The 24,187-nt window shown below is 46.7% G+C and overlaps 1 protein-coding gene across 2 annotated transcripts in view; it reads right to left on the minus strand.

Annotated features, from left to right (window-relative positions):
• Window positions 1-15,285: 15,285 nt before the first annotated feature.
• The window catches only part of LOC132581580 (CMRF35-like molecule 5), a 111,459-nt gene continuing 102,557 nt past the window's right edge, over window positions 15,286-24,187 (minus strand). For both annotated transcript variants that reach the window (XM_060252897.1, XM_060252898.1), the window contains 2 exons: window positions 17,287-17,368; window positions 15,286-15,620 (listed from right to left, as the gene is read on the minus strand). In XM_060252897.1, the coding sequence (XP_060108880.1) occupies window positions 15,479-15,620; window positions 17,287-17,368 (224 nt within the window). In that variant the 3' untranslated portion in view covers window positions 15,286-15,478. The remainder of the gene's footprint in view (window positions 15,621-17,286; window positions 17,369-24,187) is intronic.

Here is a 24,187-nt window from a genome sequence, read left to right on the forward strand (position 1 = left end):
CGCGCTGTCTGCTGAGTATGCAGACAGACGAGCTAAGTCCAGCTGGTATTTTGTCAAGACATCCAAAATCCTTCGTGTGACATTCTCAGCCGTTTCATTGGCATCTTCATAGAAATCAAGAAGACGATTTGAAATGCCGTCCTTCAAAGTGAATTATTTAAGGCATAGGGGGAACATTTTCCTGTTGCCATGATTTGATGCGTCGCTGGAAATGCTGTAGAAACAATGTGCTGTGTCAAGATCTGACAGAATCAGTTCTACGGAGTAAGGTGCCAAGACATCGCTTATCAAAGCTGCACCCTTTGTTTTCCCACAGGTCATCTTGGTCACAGTCTCTGAATCGGGAAATGTGACTCTGCACAATTTGACACCGCAATCAAGAGACCGGTATGATAACGCATGGCTGTTCATGTGGTATGCCCAGGTTAGTTCAGCAGCCGCAATTCTGGCCTGAGCAGCGGTGTCTTTTTGGTAGGCAAAATAGTTGTGATGGATTTTGAAGTTCCAGCTTGGCTTGCCGCACTCCTGTGAGAGTCAGTGTCCTTATGAGCTTTCACATCATTCACTCCACCGTGACCAATCCCTATCTCCTTAGAACACGTCGTGCAGAATGCTTTGTTCTTGTCCTTTGTCTCTTTTAGCCAGGGGTAGGTGTTTTTCCATTCAGGATTGAACACAACCAAACGTTTGGGCTTCTTTTTTGGTGGTTTCCGGGGCTGGTGACCTTTGCCACCTCCAGCGCCTGATGTTGAAGCCATGGTCTGCTGTAAGGGCCTAGATGAAGAGGGAAGAAGAATCATAATTAAGTCCTCGCCACTTCTGGAAGACGTGGGCCTTGGACTCCAAGCTGGGGAGAGAGGGCTTGTTCAGCCGGGGGCAGGATTAAACCCTGTAGAGGCCCTTAGGCAACTGAAATCTTGGGGGCTCCCCTTGCAAATTATCTCCAGTCCTAATGCATGGAGGCTGGGAGGGCAGCAAGCGGGGGGGGGGGGGAAATGGGGGGTGAGGCAGCCTGGGGCATCTAAAGGCGTGGGGGCCCATAGGCCGGTGCCTACTTGGCCTATGTGTTAATCCAGCCCTGCATGCAAGACTGCAATGAAGGGTATTGATGCAATAGGCACACACACACATGTAATGGCAGTGTTTGTGCAATGGAAGAGGCCTGCACAGTGCAATGGGGACTTGCCCAATGAGAGAAACATGCACACACGTACTGGACTCTTCCTCAGTGAGAGAAGCACGCCACCCTGAAATGGGGCTATTTTCCCAATGGCGGAGAGGCCTGCAAGACGGCAACGAAGGGTATTGATACAATAGGCATACACACATATAATGGAGGTGTTTGTGCAATTGGGGACACTTGCCCAATGGGAGAAACATGCACACACGTACTGGACTTTTCCTTAGTGAGAGAAGCATGCCATCTCTGAAATGGGGCTATTTTCCCAACTGGGGAGAGGCCTGCAAGACTGCAATGAAGGGTATTGATACATACACGTGTAATGGAGGTGTCTGTGCAATGGAAAAGGCCCACACAGCGCAGTGGGGACTCTTGCACCAATGTGAGAAAGATGCACACATGCACTGGGCTATTCCCCAATGGGAGAGGCACGCCCCCCTTGCAATGGGGCTATTTCCCCAACGCAGGGGGAGAGAGGCAGGCAAGGCTGCCAGAGGTAGGCGCACATGCTCGCGAAGCGAGGGTGGTTTTCCGTTAAAGGGGGGGGCGGCAGCCCAATGGGAGCCCCGTTCACACGTGCTTGGGGGACCCAAGCCCAATGGGCGAGGCGCACACATGGAACCTGGTGCTGCTGCTGGTGCGCGGAAGCAGGCCTGGGATTCAGGGTCAGGTCAGATGCCACTGCGCCTCGGCAAATGGGGGAAGGGGGGAAGGCCACTTACTGTAGTCTGTAGGGGAATCCTTTTCTCTTCTTCTCCTCTCTCTCTTCTCCCCTCTCTCTTCTTCTTCTCTCTCTCTCTCTCTGCAATGGGCAAGCAAAGCAGATTGAGTCCCGGTTAGGCCATCCCAAGAGCTCCCTTCCAATAAAATGGGGCTAGTTTCCCTGTTATTGTTGGCGGGGAGGGCAGGGCATAGGGTTGCCAAGTCCACTTCAAGAAATATCTGGGGACTTTGGGGGTGGAGCCAGGAGCAAGGGTGGGACAAGCACGACTGAACTCCAAAAGGGCTTCTGGCCATCGCACTGAAAGGGCCCCCACACACTTTAAATGCCTTCCCTCCACTGGAAATAATGAAGGATACGGACACCTCCTTTTGGGGTGCATAGAATTAGACCTCCTGGTCCAATCCTTTTGAAGCTTGGAGGGTGTTTTGAGGAGAGGCAGAGAAAGCTGCTCTGCAAATTTGGGGCCTCTACCTCAAAAAACAGGCGTCTTCCCCAGAGACCTGCAGATCAGCTCTTCATTATAGCGTATAGGAATCGGTCACCATAGGGAATAATGGAGAGCCCAGCAGACCTTTGCCTCCCCCGCTTTCTGATGACCCTGAAGCGGGGGAGAGGGCCTCCAAACCAGGGGATCCCCTGCCCCCACCTGGGGATTGGCAACCCTATCTCATGAGCTTTGGATAACACAGAAAGAGCCAGAAGTGCACAGTCAATGGCAGGGGGCGATTCCACAGTGCTGTAAGAAACAAAGCCAAATAAAAGATGTTGTTGCTAAAGACAAACTGGTGCAAGTTTGTTTGTCAAAGACTTAGGATATAACATAGTGTTTGAAGTACCACAAAGCCAAAGCTGAAAAGAACACAAAAAAGGGAACAGGCAAGTATTTATGGACTTTGAGAATGGGAACATAGTAAAAACTGTCCAGTGAAGGAAGTACACTCAACTGATATTTACAGGTCCCACAGACAAATGGTCTACAGAACTCAGTGCTGGGCAGAAAGGCAAAGATACTTGCAGGCCCTGAGATTTCAGTGGCATGAAAGAAGCCTACAGTGCTGTTTGCAAGATCTGAAGCACACACACACACCAAAAAAAGTCTGAGCACAGTCAAATGGGGTAGCAGAAAAGTATGTCCAGATCTTCAAAAGCATAAATGCAGATCTTCAAAAGTCTTCCAATGGGCACTCTTCGCAGTGGAGGATGGTAAGCAGTGGGGTGCCGCAGGGCTCAGTACTGGGTCCCATGCTCTTTAATTTGTTCATAAATGATTTGGAGTTGGGAGTGAGCTGTGAAGTGGCCAAGTTTGCGGATGACACTAAATTGTTCAGGGTGGTGAGAACCAGAGAGGATTGTGAGGCACTCCAAAGGGATCTGTTGAGGCTGGGTGAGTGGGCGTCAACATGCCAAATGAGGTTCAATGTGGCCAAGTGCAAAGTAATGCACATTGGGGTCAAGAATCCCAGCTACAAATGCAAGTTGATGGGGTGTGTGAACTGGCAGAGACTGACCAAGAGAGAGATCTTGGGGTCATCATGGTAGATAACTCACTGAAAATGTCAAGACAGTGTGCAATTGCAATTAAAAAGGCCAACGCCATGCTGGGAATTATTAGAAAGGGAATTGAAAACAAATCAGCCAGTATCATAATGCCCCTGTATAAATCGATGGTGCAGTCTCATTTGGAATACTGTGTGCAATTCTGGTCACCATACCTCAAAAAGGATATTATAGCATTGGAAAAAGTCCAGAAAAGGGCAACTAGAATGATTAAAGGGTTGGAACACTTTCCCTATGAAGAAAGGTTAAAACGCTTGGGGCTCTTTAGCTTGGAGAAACATCGACTGTGGGGTGACATGATAAAGGTTTACAAGATAATGCATGGGATGGAGAAAGCAGAGAAATAAGTACTTTTCTCCCTTTCTCACAATACAAGAACTCGTGGGCATTCAATGAAATTGCTGAGCGGTCAGGTTAAAACAGATAAAAGGAAGTACTTCGTCACCCAAAGGGTGATTAACATGTGGAATTCACTGCCACAGGAGGTGGTGGCGGCTGCAAGCATAGCCAGCTTCAAGAGGACGTTAGATAAAAATATGGAGCAGAGGTCCATCAGTGGCTATTAGCCACAGTGTGTGTGTGTGTGTGTATACATTTTTTTTTGCCACTGTGTGACACAGAGTGTTGGACTGGATGGGCCACTGGCCTGATCCAACATGGCTTCTCTTATGTTCTTATGAAGACATTTGCCTAAGACAGATGAGCTACAGAAGCATAACAATAGTGGAAGAAGCATTTGTTAAGGATCAGATGTGTTTGTGAAAGACTTAGGTTACAACGGTTGGCAACCCACTGGGAGGATTGGGGAGGACAGGGACAGGTGTACCAGTGTCTCACCAGTACACAAAGTTACTGCAAGCATACAATGCCATTGCTGACCAAAAAAACCACCCTGAAGTGATGTTATGATGTCAAGACAGTGCTCTAGGATACACCAAAGTTCTGTTTTTAACTATATAGTTTGAGGAAAAGCTTAGAGGGGCCCTCAGATGTCATGATATAACTTCCCTTTTTTCAGAGGAAGTGACATTGTACACTGGTGCACATGTTTCCACTCCCCCAACTCCCTGTTTCCCCCCCACACTGGTTTTTGTAGCAGGGGGAAACAGGGTAAATTGCTGGGAGGCCTCCCACTATGGCAGGAGATCTGGCTCCCTGTATGAGGTACCAGCTTCATGGGCTAAGGAAGAAACGGGTGTACTCATGAATATCATTGCGGCCCCACAGATCTAATAGTGACTGGATTAAATGGCTTTTTAAAAGTCAGCTGTGCACCCCAATAGAAAACTATTGGCAGGTTTACTAGGCAGAAGAGAAAACCTACTTCCATTTTATCCTCAGAAAAAGAGACAACTGCTTAAAAAGGTAAGAAATTAAAAGACCCAGGCTCTGAGTTACCCATTGCACACAATTCAAAAATTGTGGCAGGACACTACAGCAAATGTCTTGCAAACTGGCACTTGCTAAAAATAATATCAACAAAGAGATCCTTTTGAAAGCATTGATGAGCAGAAGCTATAGAACACTTAATGACCACCCTGATTGTTCATTTTTTTTAAATTTTTACCCCATGCTTCTGCCAGGATGGCTCACAAAATTAAAAACATTAATATCTAAAATTACAGCAATAATGAAAGCAATATAAAAAAGCAAATAAAATCTAAAGTGAATACAGGATTCCCAAGATAATCAATCCACAATACATCTTGAACCAGAAAATCAGTAAAAGGTAAGCCTGTCAGAACATCAAAGGCGCAACATAAATGCAGAGACAAAACCAGCAATTAGCAGAATTTTTTTTTTCATATAGCTTATTTACCTTTCACCAACAAACCCTCACAAGAAGTCCCCTCTCCTCAAACTCTGCCTTCTCCAGGCTTCACCCTCTGGAGATTTGTGGGTGGAGCCTGGGGAAGGCAGCGTTTGAAGTGGTGGCGGGGGACTTCTTGTGTGGGTTTCTTGGTGAGGGTGACTCTAAGGGACTCTGGTGAACTATGACTGCCCGACCTACCAGTAATCCTGAACCTGTGGAACAGAGATTGTGGAGGGTGGTAGGGAGCCTGAGTGAAGAATGGTGTCACAATGGAATACAGCTGCCTACAACTTTAGAGGCAGCAAACCTCTGAATTCCAGTGCTGGTAGACTGCAGCGGGAGAAGGCCTCTGTGCTTCGTTTGGCTCTCCTCATCAACCAGTTGGCCACGGTGTGAAACAATACGCTGACCTAGATAGACCAGTGGTCTGATCCAGCAGGCTCTTCTTATGTTCTTAACGTCTTTTCCTACAATAGGAATATACATCTTAAATTGCCAAGTCAGGATTTCATATATCTGTGCTTTCGAGAATGACTGCTTCAGACCATTTACATTTACATTAAATTAGTTCTGTAGACTCTTGTTTCCCAGTACTTTGACACTTAGTAAAGTCATTTCATAGTTGTTCAAGTGTGGTGCTTTTTTAAGCAGTCTAATTTTATGGGAGAAAGGAAAGTTCCTTATTAAGGACTAATAAGGCTTTTGATTCTCCATCCTCCCTCTTTAGGGAAGCCAAGCAGAGTTATCTTAATATGCCACCTTTATTTTGATATGTTCATAAAAATTTAATCAGATAGGAGAGACTCCAGAGTCAGAGCCATGATTAAAGTATTTACACTGACTATATCCCAAATAGTGATACTACTAATTTAATACAATCTATCTAGTTATAGCCAATACCAAATTCAATCTAACTTTTAATAGCAAAGCTCTTATAGCCTTCTAAACTACCCAGGATTCAGAAGTCAATCTGGGTCAAGGCTTAGCAACAAGAATAGGAATACAACAGAAGGGTTTAGTTCCAGAAAATAAGAATACTATGGCACAAGATGGCATTCACACATGTCTCTCATACAAAAGAGAATCCTCATAGGCCACAAATAATGAACAAAGTGTCTCACATGCAGAAGCTGAAGACAAGAAACAACTTCATAAACTAATAGCTTGGTTTTTGTGCTATCAGATCTTTGGCACAGGGAGAATCCTCTATCTACCATGTATGCTTAAGCATACGCCTTGCGACAGTAGCTGCTAGCTTGTTTAACAGGTATCAATATGCAGAGAATGGTATAAAAATACAAGTGTATACCATTCTGGAATTCCCTGTATCCCACATGCCTTTGTGATAATTTTCCTCACTCCTTAGGGTTGTCATCCTCCAGAGGAGAGCTGGAGATCTCCTGGAACTACAGCTGACCTCAAGACCACATAGATTGTTTATTTCTGTATTATTTATTTATTTAAAATATTTATTCTGCTTTACTTGGAGAAAATGCTGCTTTGGAAGGTGGACTCTAGGGCATTACACCTTAGTAAGGCCTCTCTCCTCCCGCCCAGGCTCCACCCTCAGATCTCCAGATATTTCTGAACCCAGAGCTAGCAACTTTATTTTTTTTATTTTACATTCCAGTCCAACCTTAATCAGTGTCTGGATTGAAACCTAGGATATCCGATACACGAATAAAGGAACCTACCTCTGAGCGTGCGCAAAAAGATTTTCCTTTCTTGTGAAGTAATTTCTTCTAGAATGCCCCCACACATTTTACAAGGAAATGGAGAATTTCAGGTAGATGGAATATCTACATTCTGAACAGCAGGAACACAACTACATACCTGTTTGTGGCTGCATAAAAGTCTCCAACCTTTTTGAGCCCAGCCACCCAGCAGGCGAGCGGGGCGGGGAGAGCAGGGCAGGCCGGGGAGCGATGGGCCGCGGCGCTAGGGTTGCCAAGTCCAATTCAAGAAATATATGGGGACTTTGGGGGTGGAGCCAGGAGACTTTGGGGGTGGAGCCAGGAGACATTGGGGGAGGAGCCAGGAACAAGGGTGTGACAAGCATAATTGAACTCCAAGAGAGTTCTGGCCATCACATTTAAAGGGACAGCACACGTGCTTACATTTCAATATTGATCTTTATTTTAGTCACTGGTTTCCTTACCAGCCCACTCCTCAGAACTTCACTCACACACCCAACCAAGCTAAGGGAGCAAAGGCTACTCAGCTCTTGTTGAGCCCCACTGGCCCCCATCATTAGGGAAGCGGACAGGGCTGAGGGCACCGGTCTGCCCTGAGATCTCTCCTACTCCTTGTGAAGAGCAGACTACTATTAAAACCCCCAGCGTCCCCTCAGAGCCCCGCAGCCAGGCCCAGCGCCAGCGCGACCACTTACCTCTCCGGTGGAGCAGCGTGGCGGAGAGCAGGAGCCCCGCAGCCAGCCCCGGCGCCAGCGGCACCGCGGGCAGCCCCGAGGCCGCGGTGAGCAGCCGCCCGCACCGTCTGAAGCCCCCCGCAGGCCCCAGCAGCCACCAGACAAGGCCATGCGCCGCTGCAGCCCCGAGGGGAGGGGAGGCTGCCCCAGAGCACCGTTGAGGGCCGGTTGGTGGCGGCGCAGATGGGCCACTGGCTGCCTCCTCCTTTACCTCAGCCTGAGCCTTGGCCATGCGCCGCTGCAGCCCCGAAGGGAAGGGAGGGGAGGGGAGGCTGCCCCGGCGTGGCGGAGAGCCAGCGCAACCACTTACCTCTCCGGTGGGGCTGCATGGCAGAGAGCAGGAGCCCCGCTGCCAGGCCCAGCGCCAGCGGCATCGCGGGCAGCACCGCGGGCAGCCCCGAGGTCGTGGCGAGCAGCCACCCGTGCCGTCCGAAGCCTCCCGCCGGCCCCAGCAGCCACCAGGCCCAGCCATCCAGCAGGCGGGCGGGGAAGGGAGAGGAGGCCAGGGCAGGCCGGGGAGCGCTGGGCCACCGCTCCGGCCGACCCAGCCATCCAGCAGGCGGGCGGGGCGGGGAGAGCAGGCCAGGGCAGGCCGGGGAGCGATGGGCTGCCGCGCGGCCCAGCCATGCAGCAGGCGGGCGGGGAGGGCAGGGCAGGCCGGCAGGGAGAGCTGGGCTGCCGCGCCGGCCGCCCCTGCCAGCCAGCAGGCGAGCGGGAGCAGCAGCAGCCGGGCGGCATGGCGGTGGCTGCCGGCGGGAAGAGGCCGGCTGCGGTGGCGGCCGGGGGAAGGCGCTAAACTGCGGCTCTGGAGTCGGGACCCACAGAAAACAAAGGTCAGAACTGCGCCTCGGCAAATGGGGGGAAGGGGGGAAGATACTTACTGTAGTCTGTAGGGAATCTTTTTCTCTTCTTCTCCTCTCTCTCTTCTTCTTCTCTCTCTCTCTCTCTGTGCAATGGGCAAACAAAGCAGTTCGAGCAGCTCGTCTGCTGCCCAGCCTAGATCAGAGTGAAAAGGGAACCTAGAAGCAGCGGGAAGCGGGGGTGGGCAGCCACGTTCCACAGACCAATTAGGTGAGGGCCCCTAGCTGCCTGCCATGCCCCCACACCACTTCAAGACTGCTCCCCAATGGCTGGGCATGCTGGCTGCCGATGTGGAGCCTCACCATTGGATCCATTTTTGCCAAACCGGGATTTTTAATGGTCCCGTGCTTGCCCGCCCGGGAGGCAGGAATTTGAGGCCAGGGGCGGGACTGTCCCGGGTGGTCGGGAAGATCTGGCCACCCTAGCCACAGAACTCAGAGTGCAAGCCACTGGGCATGCATTCACTTCATCAGCCCCCCCTGTGCCCTTCACACAACAGCCCTATGGGGTCAGGTAGGCTGTCAGCAGGGCTCTGGGTGGCACCCTCCCTCCCCTGTCCAGCCATGCGGGAGCAGCTTGGCGGCTCATAGCCCGCTCTCCCCCCCAAGAACCAAGTCAGCCCACTCTCCCAGGCATTCCCTCAGAGAGGCCACTGACAGAGTTGGGGGGGTGGGGAGTTGCCCAGGGAATGTGCAACAGATGCCAAGCAGGAGAGACAACAGAGGGCACAGCTCAGACTTTATTTTTCCAGAACAGAGTGCAACGGTTTCCCCGGTGCATGCTGGGCAGTCTCGCCGTGGGCAGGGCTCTATTCAGAGCAGCGGGCAGAAACAGCTGAGGAAATGGAGGGAGGGTGGAGCACACGTGCAGAAGCCTCTGTGTTGGATTCCCACATGCGAAACAGATACAGAGATCAAGAGCACCTGCAGGGGCGGCAGCTGGAGGAGCAGGCTGTGTTTCAACCAGGCACTGTCTTAAAGGGACGGTCTCTGACCCACCTTCCCACATTGGGGCAGCTGCCACCTCCTCGTGCCCTGCCAGGGGTTGGGAACGTGGCAGAGGGCAGACCAAGGGAAGGGAGCAGGCAGCACCACAGAGGAGCAGGGTCAGCAAATGCCCCCTGCTGGAGCCGACTGCCTGGTTCATGTGCCAGAGATGCTCGCACACCACCTGGTCTAGAGCGAGTGGAGGGGGAGGACAGTGAGCGTGCACAGTAGAACTTACCCAGCCATGGGCAACAATCCTTGCATGCAGAGCCTCTGGGAGCTGGGAACCTGTGGAGATCTGGAAACAAGAGCAGTTAGCCCCAGGGGAGAGACCTCGCTCTCCCTCTTGCACGTCAAAGATACTGTCAAAGCAACCGTGCAGTGAAAAACCCATCACCAACATGCCTGCCTGTCACTCTAAGTCTGCATGGCAGGGAGCTCCCCAGCAGAGCTTCCCGCCATGTGAAGCTGTCCCTAACAACTGAGTTGTGCGAGGCCAGAGCGAAAGTATTTCTAGGAGGGGGGGACTGCGATTGGGTGTTGGGGAGGGGGCGTTGGGGAGGGGGCCCAAGGTGCAAGGGGATTGGTGAGGCAATTACACCGCTCCCTAAGGGGTTTGCAACCTTCCACAGCGGCAGAGGCAACCTTGTTTTCGGTTTCAATGAGTGCCTATGGGACATGACGCTGTTTTTGCAGGTGCAACGTTGTGCCTCTCGGGGGGAGGGCGCCTGTCATGGCCCGAACTCCTCAGGGAGCTGCCTAAGCCTGGCTGCGCCCCCAACTCCACCCCCTCCTGCACCTGAGCGCCTTGCTCCGCAGCACTTCTGCCAACGCTCGGGTGCAGTCCTCAGGCGCCTCTGCTCTCAGGCGGAGCGGCGCTCTGGAGGCCCCCTGCCCACATAACTCCCCTCCCCATGGTGGGGTCAGACTGACATGGGCACAAATGCTACTTGCGACCACGTAGCGGGTCGTCTGCTCCCAAAAGACTTTCTGCCCCTCCCCCTTAGGATTGTGCTCATAGCTTTAAAAAAGTAATAGTAACATAGATAGTCTGTTAAAAATATATGTTACCAAGTATAAGTTGTCCAGCAGGTAGCAGTAAAAGCTTAGAATCTTGTCTATTTAAGTCCTGAGTTGGGCACAGGAAATCACCAAGATGGGAACCGTTGTTTGTTCTATTCAATGTTATTATTACTCAGCTGACAAAAAAGTTACAATATTCCATAGATGGTCTAAGAAGTAGTTAGTATGAAGAAGTATTGTAAATCAGTGCTTATTTGATATCTTTTTATATGCCAGTGCCACATCTAGACCTGTTCACGTCCTTTAAGATGGCAGTGTTCTGTTTATTTATGATCCAAATGAGAGGGCACAAAATGGTCCGGGAAGTACTCATTATGGAAAGGGATTGTAAATCAATACTTATTTTATATCCACTAATATGCCAGTGTTCTTGTTAATGAGATGAGATATAATCCACATGAAAGAGCACAAGCTTTTAGAATAGTTTTTAAGATCCAATTTGAGATCAGAAGATAACAGCAAAGTAAAAAAGCAGCATAAATTCCATGTGGTACTTTAAAAAAAGTGAAAAAAATAGAGATGATTTATTCCTGCTTGTTGACGGGATAAAAAAAATGGGAATTGTAGACAAAACAGCACAGAGTATTGGCAGTGTTCCAAAGCTTGTATCACAATATTTTGGTTTCCCAAGGTAAGAGATAAACAGAGGTGAGGGGAACGACCACTGAAAAAGCTGCTAGGTTACAATGGCCGTTTTCCCACTCACGTTTTACTGGCGCCACGACCATCCTGACGCCGGCGAATCTGCCTGGATTTCGCAACAGAAGCGCCGGCGCTCCCAGAAGCGCCGGCGCTTTCCGTCGCTAAGCCAGCGCAAACGTTTTCCTGCATCTTTGCGATTTCCGTTTGCGCTGGCTTAGCGACGGAAGTAGCCGGCGCTTCTGGGAGCGCCGGAGCTTCTGATGCGAAATCCAGGCAGATTCGCCGGCGTCAGGATGGTCGTGGCGCCAGTAAAACGTGAGTGGGAAAACGGCCAATGATAGTTTTTATCCAATTAGTTCTTTTAAATGTTGTGTTTGTTTTACTTAGCCCAATTAAAGGTAGAAAAGCAAGCTATATCTTAGCAAGAGACAAATGTTTCCTTTAACAAAAAGCAGTAAATCTTGTTAGGATTCTCCGATAGCACCAAAATAATTAGATAGCAGGAAAAATAAAGTTTCAGTTCTTTATAGAAGTTAATGAGACAAACTTTAAAATGATACTGAGATACTTACAAAAATGCATTAGGCAGGCAGACCTAGTCAGTATTGTAACCGGCTTTCCTTGGCATCTGCTTGATGATAACCACCGTACAGAAGCCAGGAGACCTTGAGTCCACTAATTAAAGGAGACCCCAAAATCTTCCAAGTTTCCAAAGTGGTTCGCTGGAGCCCTCTGTGATTGAAATGGAAGGGGGCTGGGGTTTTGTCCAACAACCCTGCCTGACTTTGAGCCCTGGTGCTGAGGAGGAGAGAACAAATCAAGCTGTACTTTCATCAGCCACCATTGACTTACCATTGGCCCAACAGTGGGCCTTTTTCAAGCTGTGAAAAGAGATTCAGTTTGAACTTCTCAGTTTACCGCTGTGAATCCAACTGCATGTTTGTACATCTCTGTCTCCTGGGGCATTGTGATGCTGCTGGCATTGTGACATCATCATCTGGGTAACAGGGACCAATCGCTGGGCAGCTTGGCAGATGGAGGAGTGGGGGGGCAGGAGGATAGGGGGTGAGCTTGTGACTCTGTACCCAAGAAGCATTCTATAGTCAAGAAATGATAACTAAGCATAAATGGTTAACATATTGTGACATATTAGATTTTTCTCAAGAAGAAGAAGATATTGGATTTCTATCCCGCCCTCCACTCCTAAGAGTCTCAGAGCGGCTCACAATCTCCTTTCCCTTCCTCCCCCACAACAGACACCCTGTGAGGTGGGTGGAGCTGGAGAGGGCTCTCCCAGCAGCTGCCCTTTCAAGGACAACTTCTGCCAGAGCTATGGCTGACCCAAGGCCATGCCAGCAGGTGCAAGTGGAGGAGTGGGGAATCAAACTCGGTTCTCCCAGATAAGAGTCCGCACACTTAACCACTACACCAAACTGGCTCTCCAGAGGACCATGAAATGAATTTAAGAGAAGATTTGATTACAGAAGGATATACTTACCAGTGTTTTTAAAATGCGCAAGTATTAGAAAAGTTTAAAGAGTGCATGATTTTGAACGATCTAAATCTGAATTTGAAACAGGATTACGTACAAATGATGAACCTGTTATGCTAAAATGTATAAACGCATTGATATTCGAGACAAAGGATGAATGAGTGAAAGATTTAATGATTAAAATGGGCCAGAAATGTAGACTGTAACATGCAAATGGAACAATGGAAAAATATGTGGATGAAAGGTCTAAAATTTGCGCTGAGCTCTGGTCTGGAAGAGAATTTTTATAAAATGGTGTAGCAATGGTCTATGACATCAGAGTCCTTTAGAATGGGGTTTGAAGAAAAATCCCCCCAAACAGCTGAGTGACTAGGAGCAGTTTACTCCCCATTGATCAGCTGTTTTGGGCTGTCCTGTGCAGTCCTTTTGAACTTTAAAGCGACTGCAGAAGACAGCCTGAAAAACAGCTGAATGGCAGAGATGTGCTCCAAGCTACGCAGCTGTCTTACTCAGCCACTCAGCTGTTTCAATAAACAGGGAAGCAAATGAACTGGCTCCTTCCCTCCTTTTTTTTCCTGGCCTCTGCCTGGGGTGGGGGGAACATTTTGAAATGCACAGTGGAGGTTTTGCTCAACGCAAACTTCCCACGAAAAATGCATTTCTTCACACCTTTCCCTACCAAGAGTCCAGTGGAAGAGCATCCTTTTGCAGAAGGTTGCTCTGCAGTTCATCCAAACACAAGACATGTACAAGATTACATATTTCACATTAGAAAATATACATGCAAGTCCTCCAGTATATAACCACATATAGGAATCAGTCCACTTTAGGAGTTTATGTCCTTCCTGGAAAGGGAATCTGCAAACATGTTGCATCCAGTAATATGTTCAGTCTTTATTTTGAACTCCTGAATCTTCCATGACCACCTCTGCAGTTAGTGGTTGAGTTCTTCATCGTTTGCAGCCATAGTAGAGAAGTGTAGTTGGATGAACTCTCGCCCCTATATATAAGGTCTAATTTTGTCCAGTTCCCATACCATTGCCAACTCCAGAAAAGCCCCAGCTTGCCTCTTGGTCTTTAGGGGTTCCCAGCTCTAGGTTGCCTTTACTTTGTCCCTCATTGGTGAGATGTTCCTTCTACCTACTCCGTATCTCAGGACCACCACCCCTGGCATTGCAAACAGCCATTTCCCCAGTTTGATGCTGAGACTTGCCCCCTGGATAGCCCCGCCCCCCCGCCTTCCCATTTTCATTTTATCTTTTGCATCTTTCTCGCTTATCACTGGCAAGCCCTGTCCCCCCCTCCATTCCCACATTGCGCTCTGTGACATTGCTAGCCAGTACCGCCCCCTTCCTGACTTCCCCCTTCCTTTGCTGGCACCTCTCTGCCCACCTTCCTTCTGGGGAAGTGTTGCAGCTGCTGCCGCTGCAACCAGGCTGGTCCCAGCTCAGTGGCTCCAGACAAAAAGCGATGCCAAGCGGGTAGTGAGCTTTCACACCACATGCGAGGCTGCTAGCACCAGCAGTGGAAAGGGCAGCCACCTTGCTCTTCACCACCTTGTTCTGCTTGAAACTGAGCCAGGCATGGAGCAAAAGCAACTGCTGAGTTGGGTAAGTGGCCTCAGCAGAGCTCACCTTTGCTGTGCCCTGGACGTCAACAGAAGGTTGGAGGGGCTCATGAGGACCAGCTTGGGCTGGGGCCAGCCAGTCTGCATCAGTTTATTGTATTTTTTGTTTTTGTGATACCAGTGCACTTGATCTCCAGAGGAGGGATATGTCTTGGGGGGAGCGCCACTTTCTCCAGTGCCCCCTCACTGAAAACTTCCTGGCTATTGTCCTGGAAGGGTCTTGGTAGGTTGGTTGGTTTCAAAGCATCTTGGCTGCTTCCTCCACACCACATCAGCAACTAACCTAACAAAGCCACCTTCGTGTTTGAATGCAGACAACGGTCTGTAGCCCCTCCTTTGAAATCAAGTTTGTTATGGTCTCTTTATCATAATAAAAAACTACACAGGAATTCATACAGTAGGATTAAGACAGGCTAAAGGGAATGTGGAAAAGGACTCCGCAGAGATGGTATTAGTAACGGCAACAGAGGCTGTGCCTAAAAGTACACAAATTCTAAATTGTAAAGCAGTGTATTCAATTGAAGAAGAAGAAGAAGAAGATATTGGATTTATATCCTGCCCTCCACTCCAAAGAGTCTCAGAGCGGCTCACAATCTCCTTTCCCTTCCTCCCCCACAACAGACACCCTGTGAGGTGGGTGGGGCTGGAGAGGGCTCTCACAGCAGCTGCCCTTTCAAGGACAACCTCTGCCAGAGCTCTGGCTGACCCAAGGCCATGCCAGCAGGAGCAAGTGGAGGAGTGGGGAATCAAACCCGGTTCTCCCAGATAAGAGTCCGCACACTTAACCACTACACCAAACTGGATCTCACAATTGAGGGGAAAGGAATCCAACTTCTTTTATGGGTTGACAACATCTTCTTGGAATCTGAATTGTTCAGATAGGAAAGCACCATTTGTATGCTACAGCTGGACAGCATCTACCAGTTATTGGATGCTTTCTTCATGTAAGCGATTACAATCCTAGAGAAGGAAGTCTGCCTCTTCACCATATAGTTGCAATCCCACAAGGAGACATGGTTGGCTATAACAGGATAGTGAAGAACAAAATCAGACGTGTTTTCCCATTGTGTTGGTGCATCTTGGTCTCAAGGCTGAGTCTCTGGAGTTGTCACTTCATCAGAATGCTGCCTGTTTCTTCTGTGTATCCATATATTCGCAAGGACCAGAGTCAGGAAGACGGGCATCTTCAAGCAGATCAAAATCAGGAAGGGCACATAAATCGGGTAACTGAACAGAAGAAACAGAATATCATCTGGGTTGGAAAACAAAGAAACAAAAAAACCCACACAAATCTATTTCATACTGTTCTTTTATAACTTTTATCAGAAATGAACATTAATAATAATAATAATAATAATAATAATAATAATAATAATAATAATAATAATAATAATAAACTTTTATTTATCTCCCGCCCTCCCCGCCTAGGCAGGCTCAGGGCAGCTCACAAGACATGGTGTGTTCCATGATTACAATAAATATAATTAATACAATAAAATACAGTTAAAACACAGTTAAATAAATAAATTAAAACCACTATAAATTGAAGGTGCTACAGTACAGTATATATATATCAAGATGGCTAGATGTCACTTCAGGTTCAGGATTCCATCTTATAAGCCAGTTGAAAGAGGACAGTTTTACAAGCCCTGCGGAACTGACTGAAGTCCCGCAGGGCTCGCACCTCCTCTGGTAGTTGATTCCACCAATGGGGAGCCATTATTGAGAAGGCCTGCTCCCTCGTTTTCAGTTTGGCCTCCCTTGGTCCAGGGATTTTTAGAAGATTTTGAGAACTAGATCTCAGTGCTCTCTGGGGAACATATGGAGAGAGGCGGTCCCTAAGGTAGGCAGGTCCTCGGCCATATAGGGCTTTAAAGGTGATAACCAGCACCTTGTAACGAACTCGGAACACAACTCGGAATAGCAGTGGCCACAGGTTCTAGATTATTTATTTGATTGTTTAATCTTACAGACTTTATATCCTGCCTTTCTGCCCTCACGAGGGCCACCAAGGCTGCTAAAAGCCGAAGCATGCATAATATAAAATTATATTTTAAAAACAATAAAAGCAATAAAAATCATTTAAAAACCAGAACTAAAATACACACACAGACATAAAATCAAACAATTAAAATGTTGGGCAGGAAGGAGTGATCACTGAGGGAATGCCAAATGAAACAAAAAAGGTTTTCTCCCACTGGCGGAAGATGGTACAGAAAGGGTCAGGCAAATCTCCCTGGGGAGAGAATTCCAGAGTTTGGTGCCATGCAGAGAAAGAACTTTTGATCATTAGCCATTAAAAGTCATGCCTGCAGAAGAACAATCACCTGACTAGCTACTCATTGGATACCTTTTTTGCTTTTTAGCATCTACTTGCTGCTGAAGTTTCAGCTGGTGGATGTATCCCAAGACTGACCTTCTCTAATGTCTCTGATGCTGCCTGTCACTTGTAACACCTACTGTGACAATCGGCTCACGTAGCAGTTACATTTTTAAGAGGTATGAATCAAAGCAGCAAGCTTCTTTTACTGGTTAAGGATTTTTTAAGTCAATGAGGTAAGTCCAGCAGGGCAATTATAAGTGCCTTATGGGTATATTCACCCAAATTGTCAGGTTTCCTCCCTTATTTAGAGTGATAGAGGCTCGCTAAGGAATGGATCAAAGTAAAGACTTTGGATTGGAAAGGTGATTCTTTTTTTCCTTTAGTATGTCATCTTTGTCTCTTCCAGTTTCAAGATACATTATATTGTAATAAGTTACATGCTTGAAGCCTACACATTCCACATGCATTATGAATGTTAGGGCAAGAACAGGAGCAGAGGCAAATTTTCCCTTTCTTCTCTTCTGTTTATAAGCTAATATTAGACAAATGAAAAGGAAGCCCACACGCTACCTGATGGAAGACTTTGACTTTTGAAGGGAGCCACTGTGACCTCGGTTATCTGGTACATCTGTTGTTTGTGGTGTGGAAAGAACTAGATGGGAAAGAAAAATGAGAAACTGAAGTACGACTATAAAGATCAAATTAATATCTTCAGTCTACATAAAAGTGCTTAACAAAGCTGCGGATTGCAAACATACTTTTAATTATCAAAGATTTCAGGTTTTCACGGCTGGTAACATCATTAGGGTTTGTAGAGTCTTTTGGGATCAAGTGCCGTGTTCTACTGGAGAAAGTTTTCCTTCCAGACGTTCCAGACATTTTCCTTCCAGACGTTCCAGCTGAGAACGAAACGTCTGGAAGGAAAACTTTCTCCAGTAGAACACGGCACTTGATCCTGAAAGACTCTACAAACCCTAATACTTTTAATTGGCGGAATATCATTAACTGGATGAAGGCATTGAAACTTGGAAACCAACAGTGAATCAACAACTTCTTATGTGCACGTGACAAGCATGACTGAGATATGATATTTTCAGGAACTTCTGGGCACTGAGGCTCGAAAAGGAGAAGCTGGAAAGGAAGTGGGGATGGAAATGTGGATTGGTTTAGTCGCACTTTCGTTTCCAGCCTCAAAGCAGGCCGGAGACTTTTCTTTTATATTTTTGCTACTTCGGGAAGAGATGCTGGCTGTGAAGGCCAAACAATCTAGGGTTGCCAACTCCAGGTTGTAAAATTTCTGAAGATTTGGGGGTGGAGCTTGAGGAGAAAAGGGAACTCAGGAGGGCATAATGCACCAGAGTTCACCCTCAAAAGTAGCCATGTTCTCTCAGGGATTGGATCTCTGTAGTCTGGAGATCAGTTGTAATTCTGGGAGATCTCCAGGCCTCACCTGGAAATTAAACAAATAAGTGAGGAACAGGGATGAGATGAAACCAATAAAGCAAAAAGTCTCTGTGCAGCACAGTCTCAATGCACACAAATTACAAAACAGTCAAATAATCTATTATAAATTGTGCAGATAATAAAGAATAGTTAATTCCATTATATATTCTATACAAACAAGTGCATAGAAAAGAGCACCCACTATTCACATAATTAGGAACAGAGAATCCACAGCAGTCCAACTGTTAAGTATTTTGTCTTTAAACCCAGTCATTAACTTCTTTACAAGTAGATATTGTAAAGAGCCAGTTTGGTGTAGTGGTTAAGTGTGTGGACTCTTATCTGAGAGAACCGGGTTTGATTCCCCATTCCTCCACTTGCACCTGCTGGAATGGCCTTGGGTTAGCCATAGCTATCGCAGAAGTTGTCCTTGAAACGGCAGCTGCAGTAAGACCACTCTCAGCCCCACCCACCTCACAGGGTGTCTGCTGTGGGAGAAGAAGATAAGGGAGATTATAAACCGCTCTGATACTCTAATTCAGAGAGAAGGGTGGGTTATAAATCTGCAGTCTTCTTCATCATCATCTCTGCTGTCCCAAGATGCATTGTGAATATAGGAGTGAAGGTAGTCTTTCAATCCAACTCAATTCCAGCAGTACAACAATGAACAAAAGTGGTATTCTGTCTCGTTTCACTATTGCTTTATCCAAGCTTCACAGCGATCCAGAATAAATTCTAAAATGGGAACGTTCAAAAATCTGTATACTTCCTCAGTTATAATTTTGAAAACAAAAGGATTAACTAAAGGCCTGATGGAACAATTCCAACTTGCATGCCCTGTGGAACCTTGACATGCAGGACATGTGTTTCCTCTGATAAAGCATTCCACCAGAACAGGGCTATGATGGAAAAGGTCTCACCCTGATGGAAGCAAGACAGACTTCCTAAGGACCAAGTACTGTCAAAAAATTGTGCGATTGTGAATGCAAGCAGCATGAGGAAGAGGCCAGTCCCAGAGCATTTGGACCTTGAACTTAATTGAACCTAATCTGGAATCAAATTTGCAACCAGTGCATCAATCTCAAGAGTAGATGAGTAAATCAAGGTGAGCCAGGTGAGTTGATCCAGGGGAATAGATCAAGGTGAGCCACTCTACATGAGTAGATCAAGGTGAGCCATTCAGCAGCCTGACGTCTGCATTGTGGATCACCTGAAGTCTCCAAAGTATCCCCAAGGGCAGTCCAGTATACCATGCATTGCAGTAGTCCAGTCTGAAGGTGACCATGACATGAATCACTGTGGCAAGATTGGACTGGGCCAAATAGGGGACTAGTTGGTGGGCTTGGCATAGAACCGCAAATGCTGACCTCACCACTGTGGACACTTGTTTGTCCAACAGAAATGAAGAACCAAGCCACATCCCCAGGCTCTTTAAGAAGAAGATAAGAGGATATTGGATTTATATCCTGTCCTTCACTCTGAATCTCAGAGTAGCTCACAATCTCCTTTATCTTCCCGACAACAGACACCCCATGAGGTGGGTGGGGCTGAGAGGACTCTCACAGCAGCTGCCCTTTCAAGGACAACCTCTGCCAGAGTTATGGCTGACCCAAGGCCATTCCAGCAGGTGCAGGTGGAGGAGTGGGGAAACAAACCCAGTTCTCCCAGATAAGAGTTCACGCACTTAACCACTACACCAAATTGGCTGAATCCACCAGACTTAGTGGGACTATATCAAGTGCCAATAATTGCAGTCATGATTAAATAGGAAAGAGGCTGTTCAATCAAGGTAAATTTGCCTGGTGATCATGTTCACTTTGAAGCTCTCAACATACCAGAAAAAGACACAGCTTGGGGCATTTGGCAACCTCCATTGCTCCTGAGGATCTGACTCCCCCTCCCCAAGGTACTGCCTCCAGAGCTCCAGGAATATTTCAAGCCAGAGCTGGCAACCCTAACTGGGATGCTATGGATATTCCCCAATATTTTCTTTGTCCCCAAGATTAATTATTTTGATTGACTGTGGAGGGACAGCTTTACTACTCAAACAGCCGTCAGCTAAGCAGCATGTAATGGTACAGAAGTCAGGCTAGAACAAGAAGGCAGGCTACCCCACTGCAAATGCACATGGGTCCTTGCAGCTGCTGGTTGAGTGGTAGGTGATTACTGTGGCAGGGATCCATCCTGGCCTCTACCGCTGTTGGAGGGCTGCCTGCAAAGAGCCAAGAGACATGAATAGATATAATGTCCTGCTGTAGAAACAAACAGCTAGTGCACTCAACCACTCTATACTTGGTGGTCTTCCAAGTCCATGCCACTCGCCTCCCATTTTGAGGTTCCCACGTGATGGTATCCACCTGCTGGCAATATAATGTAGTCACTGAGCCAGTACTTCCCCATTCGTTATAGGTACCTTCACTGTAACTCTAATTGCTGTTATAATATGTTGTCGAAGGCTTTCACAACCGGAGTCCATTGGTTGTTGTAGATTTTCTGGGCTGTGTAGCCGTGGTCTTGGCATTGTGAGACCTGACGTTTTGCCAGCAACTGTGACTGGCATCCTCAGAGGTGTAACCCAGAAAACTGGAGTTCTCTCTGAGTTAAATTGAGAAGAAGTTGGTAGGTAGGTAATTTATATCTACTCAGGTGGGATAGGGCTGAGTCATTATCTTGTGGGAGCTTCCTGGGCTGTGACATGCTAATGGAAGAGCTTACCTGAGGGGTTTCTTTTGTATATGGATTGGCTATTGAAATTCTAATCTTATCTGTAGTGCTGTTGTAAATTGTAGGGCATTTTGTGTTTTTCAGGACTGGAAGCCATGCCCTATTCATTTTTAAACTTCCTTCCTTCCTGTTGAAATTGTGTTTATGTTTATGGATTTCAATGGCTGCTCTGTGTAATTCAACATGGTAATGGGATGTGTTGTCCAGCATTACAGTAAAATGCTGGACAACACATGAAGCCAAGATTTAGAAAAAGGTTAAATAATAGTGGAGCTAGAATGCATCCCTGCTTAACCCCCACATTTATTGGAATTCTGGGGGTTAGAGCCCCATTACAAGATCATCTAGCCTGCATGCTGTGCTATGGTGTAGCTTTTTGATCAGAAATAACAGTCTCCTATCTATCCCAAGGTCAATGAGTTTTTTCCAGAGTAATTCTCTTGAGACAGAATCAAATGCGCCCTTAAGATCCAGAAAGGCCACGGATAGTGTAGAGCCCTGTGCTTTCTTATATTTACTGACAAGATGATCAAGAATTATGCAGTGGTCTAAAGTAGATTTCCCATGAGTGAACCCAACTTGTTCTGGACCCAAAATTTGGCATTCTGTCAACCATGCTCTGAGTTTGTTAGCCAAATGTCCTGCATAGAGTTTCCAAGTGATTGACAGGAGACTAATAGGCCTATAATTGCCTGGTAATTGATGGTCACCCTTTTAAAAAATTGGCACCAGCATTGCATTTGTCTAGTCACTGGGCATAACCCCTGTCCTGTCAATTTCAATAAACAAAGAAGCTAAAAATGAAATATTCCTGCAGCTCTGCAGACAGTACCTTGGGGAGGGGGAGTTTGGGGAGGAGAAGGAGCTCAACAGGGAATATTTCAAGCCAGAGCTGGCAACCCTAACTGGGATGATATGGATATCCCCCAATATCTTCTCCATCCCCAAGATTAATTATTTTGATTGTTCTGCAGCATTTGGTATGCTCTTTGTTAACTATGGCTGATTCCGCACTCACCTCGCTCTGCGCCAGGCTTCCGTTTCTTTCCCGAGCAAGCTAGCGATTTCACACCAGCAGCTCCGTGCTGCTGTTTTGCAAGGGGAAAACCTGCAATTTGCCGCTCCACAGTGTAAACCTGAAAAAACAGGTTTATGCTGCGGGGCGCCGCAAATCACAGGTTTTCCCCACGCAAAATGGCGGCACGGAGCAGCTAGCGCAAGATCACTAGCTTGCTCTGGAGAGAAACAGAAGCCTGGCGCAGAGCAAGGCGAGTGTGGAATCAGCCTATGAGTCAAATGGAGAAGAACTTGTCCTCTCCAGTCATCATTTGTACTCTCAACATTCATTCGATTCACTTTACTGGAATCAGTGCAAGAATTTACCCAGTGACCTACCTGTCACGTTAACAGGAGTTATCAGATCATGTCCTCCTGCCCGTCTCACTGCACAGCGGTACATTCCACTGTCACCGCTGGTCAGGTCATCTATTGTTACAGTGAAATGGTTCAGTGAATGGTTGTCCTGGATGGAAAATCTGTTTTCAGTCACTGGCAGTTCTGACCCAGTCGTGCTAATGATTGTTGGGCAATTTCCTCTACCCATTCTTTTGCACCAATATTTCATATTCCCTTGGTACCTTTGATCATAACGGCATACTACAGACACTGAAAGGCCCAGAATTGCCTCCACTGTCTTCGGACCAGTCAGATCTGAGCTACATTCTGAAAAATAAAATGTAACAGGGTAAATTGCAATCCTGCTCCCCGATGTCAAATGCAGATTACTTCTTTCATGTGACAGAGCATTCAGCCATAGAAAGTCCTATTTGCAACCTAAAGTAGGTCAGGCCAGGAACAGGACATCTATCACCTTATCTGTTGTTGGCACAAACAGCGCCTCAAATTGCATTGGGAAGTGGAATATACATTGTCCTACATAGATCATCAGGAAGACTTTTACAATGCACACGGGAAGAACATCTTGTGGTACAGCATCGTTTAATGGAGTGAACCATGAGCTGAGGAAACAACAGTTAAAATCTAACCTCTTCTACTGGTATTGTATATTTGTTGTACAGACCTAGCATAAATTTACAGAACTGGGGTAAGCATCGCTATGTAAGTGAAATGTTTTGGATGCCTGAAATGCTGCTAATAATGCCCCACAATAGTTTAAAGATTTCCCTCTTATGGATTATCACAGATAATTTTGTGTAGTACAACTCTCTCCCCCTTCACCCTCAGTGACATTTATGATATTTGGCAGTCCATGTAAATAGTCAAATTTTATCCTAATTTCCATCATCTGCCAGTACATGATATTCATCATCATCATCATCATCATCATCATCATCATCATCATCATCATCATCATCATCATCATCATCATTATCATCATCATCATTGCAATGGAATTTATTTATTTATTTGTAATTTATATCCCGCCCTTCCCACCAGGTGGCTCAGGGCGGCTTACAACATATAAAACCAAACATAAGAGTATAAAATTAAGCATAAAAATTTTACATTTCACAATTTACATAGTTAAAACTAAACATTTCACACAGATATATACTTAAAAACATTAGAAGAATACAGCGGTCTTACAAACTACACTCAGTTTCAGTGCCGGTTAGTTGTAAACCAGCCGGAAGAGGGCTGTCTTACAGGCCCTGCGGAATTGGGCAAGGTCCCGCAGGGCCCTTACCTCTTCCGGCAGCTGGTTCCACCAGGAAGGGGCCATTACAGAGAAGGCCCTATCCCTTGTAGTTTTCAAACGGGCTTCCTTTGGCCTGGGGACAACAAGGAGATTTGCATTTAACACATGTGAATGCATTTAACACATGTGAGTGACTTGGATTACTGGTAAATGTCTGATTGTTTATCTCACAGAAATGCTTCACCATTTATGGTCAGGTCATGGCAAATTTTGGATGATGAAGATGATGATAAGGAGAAAATTTGGTTGTTCACTAAAGACACTGTTGGTCTTGAGATTTGCTAGAAAACATGATTTTCTAACATTTCCATGGGAATGTAACATTTTCTTACATGCTGATAACAATTCACCAAACTTCTGATATATATGATGTAATAATCAGCACAAGCTTATCGCCCTGCACTGATTCCTGGGTGCAAGCTGAAAGTATCTAATGACTCAGATTATGACACAAGTCATTTTTTGACCGAAGTTGAAGACATTTAAAATAATCTCACCTGGTAAGAGGAGCACCACACTGCCAACCCAGATGAGCAGCTGCATTGTCTAGACAGCAACTCTCTTCCTTCAAACAAATGTCTTTGG

This window comes from Heteronotia binoei, chromosome 13, assembly GCF_032191835.1.
Source record: "Heteronotia binoei isolate CCM8104 ecotype False Entrance Well chromosome 13, APGP_CSIRO_Hbin_v1, whole genome shotgun sequence".
Taxonomy (NCBI): domain Eukaryota; kingdom Metazoa; phylum Chordata; class Lepidosauria; order Squamata; family Gekkonidae; genus Heteronotia; species Heteronotia binoei.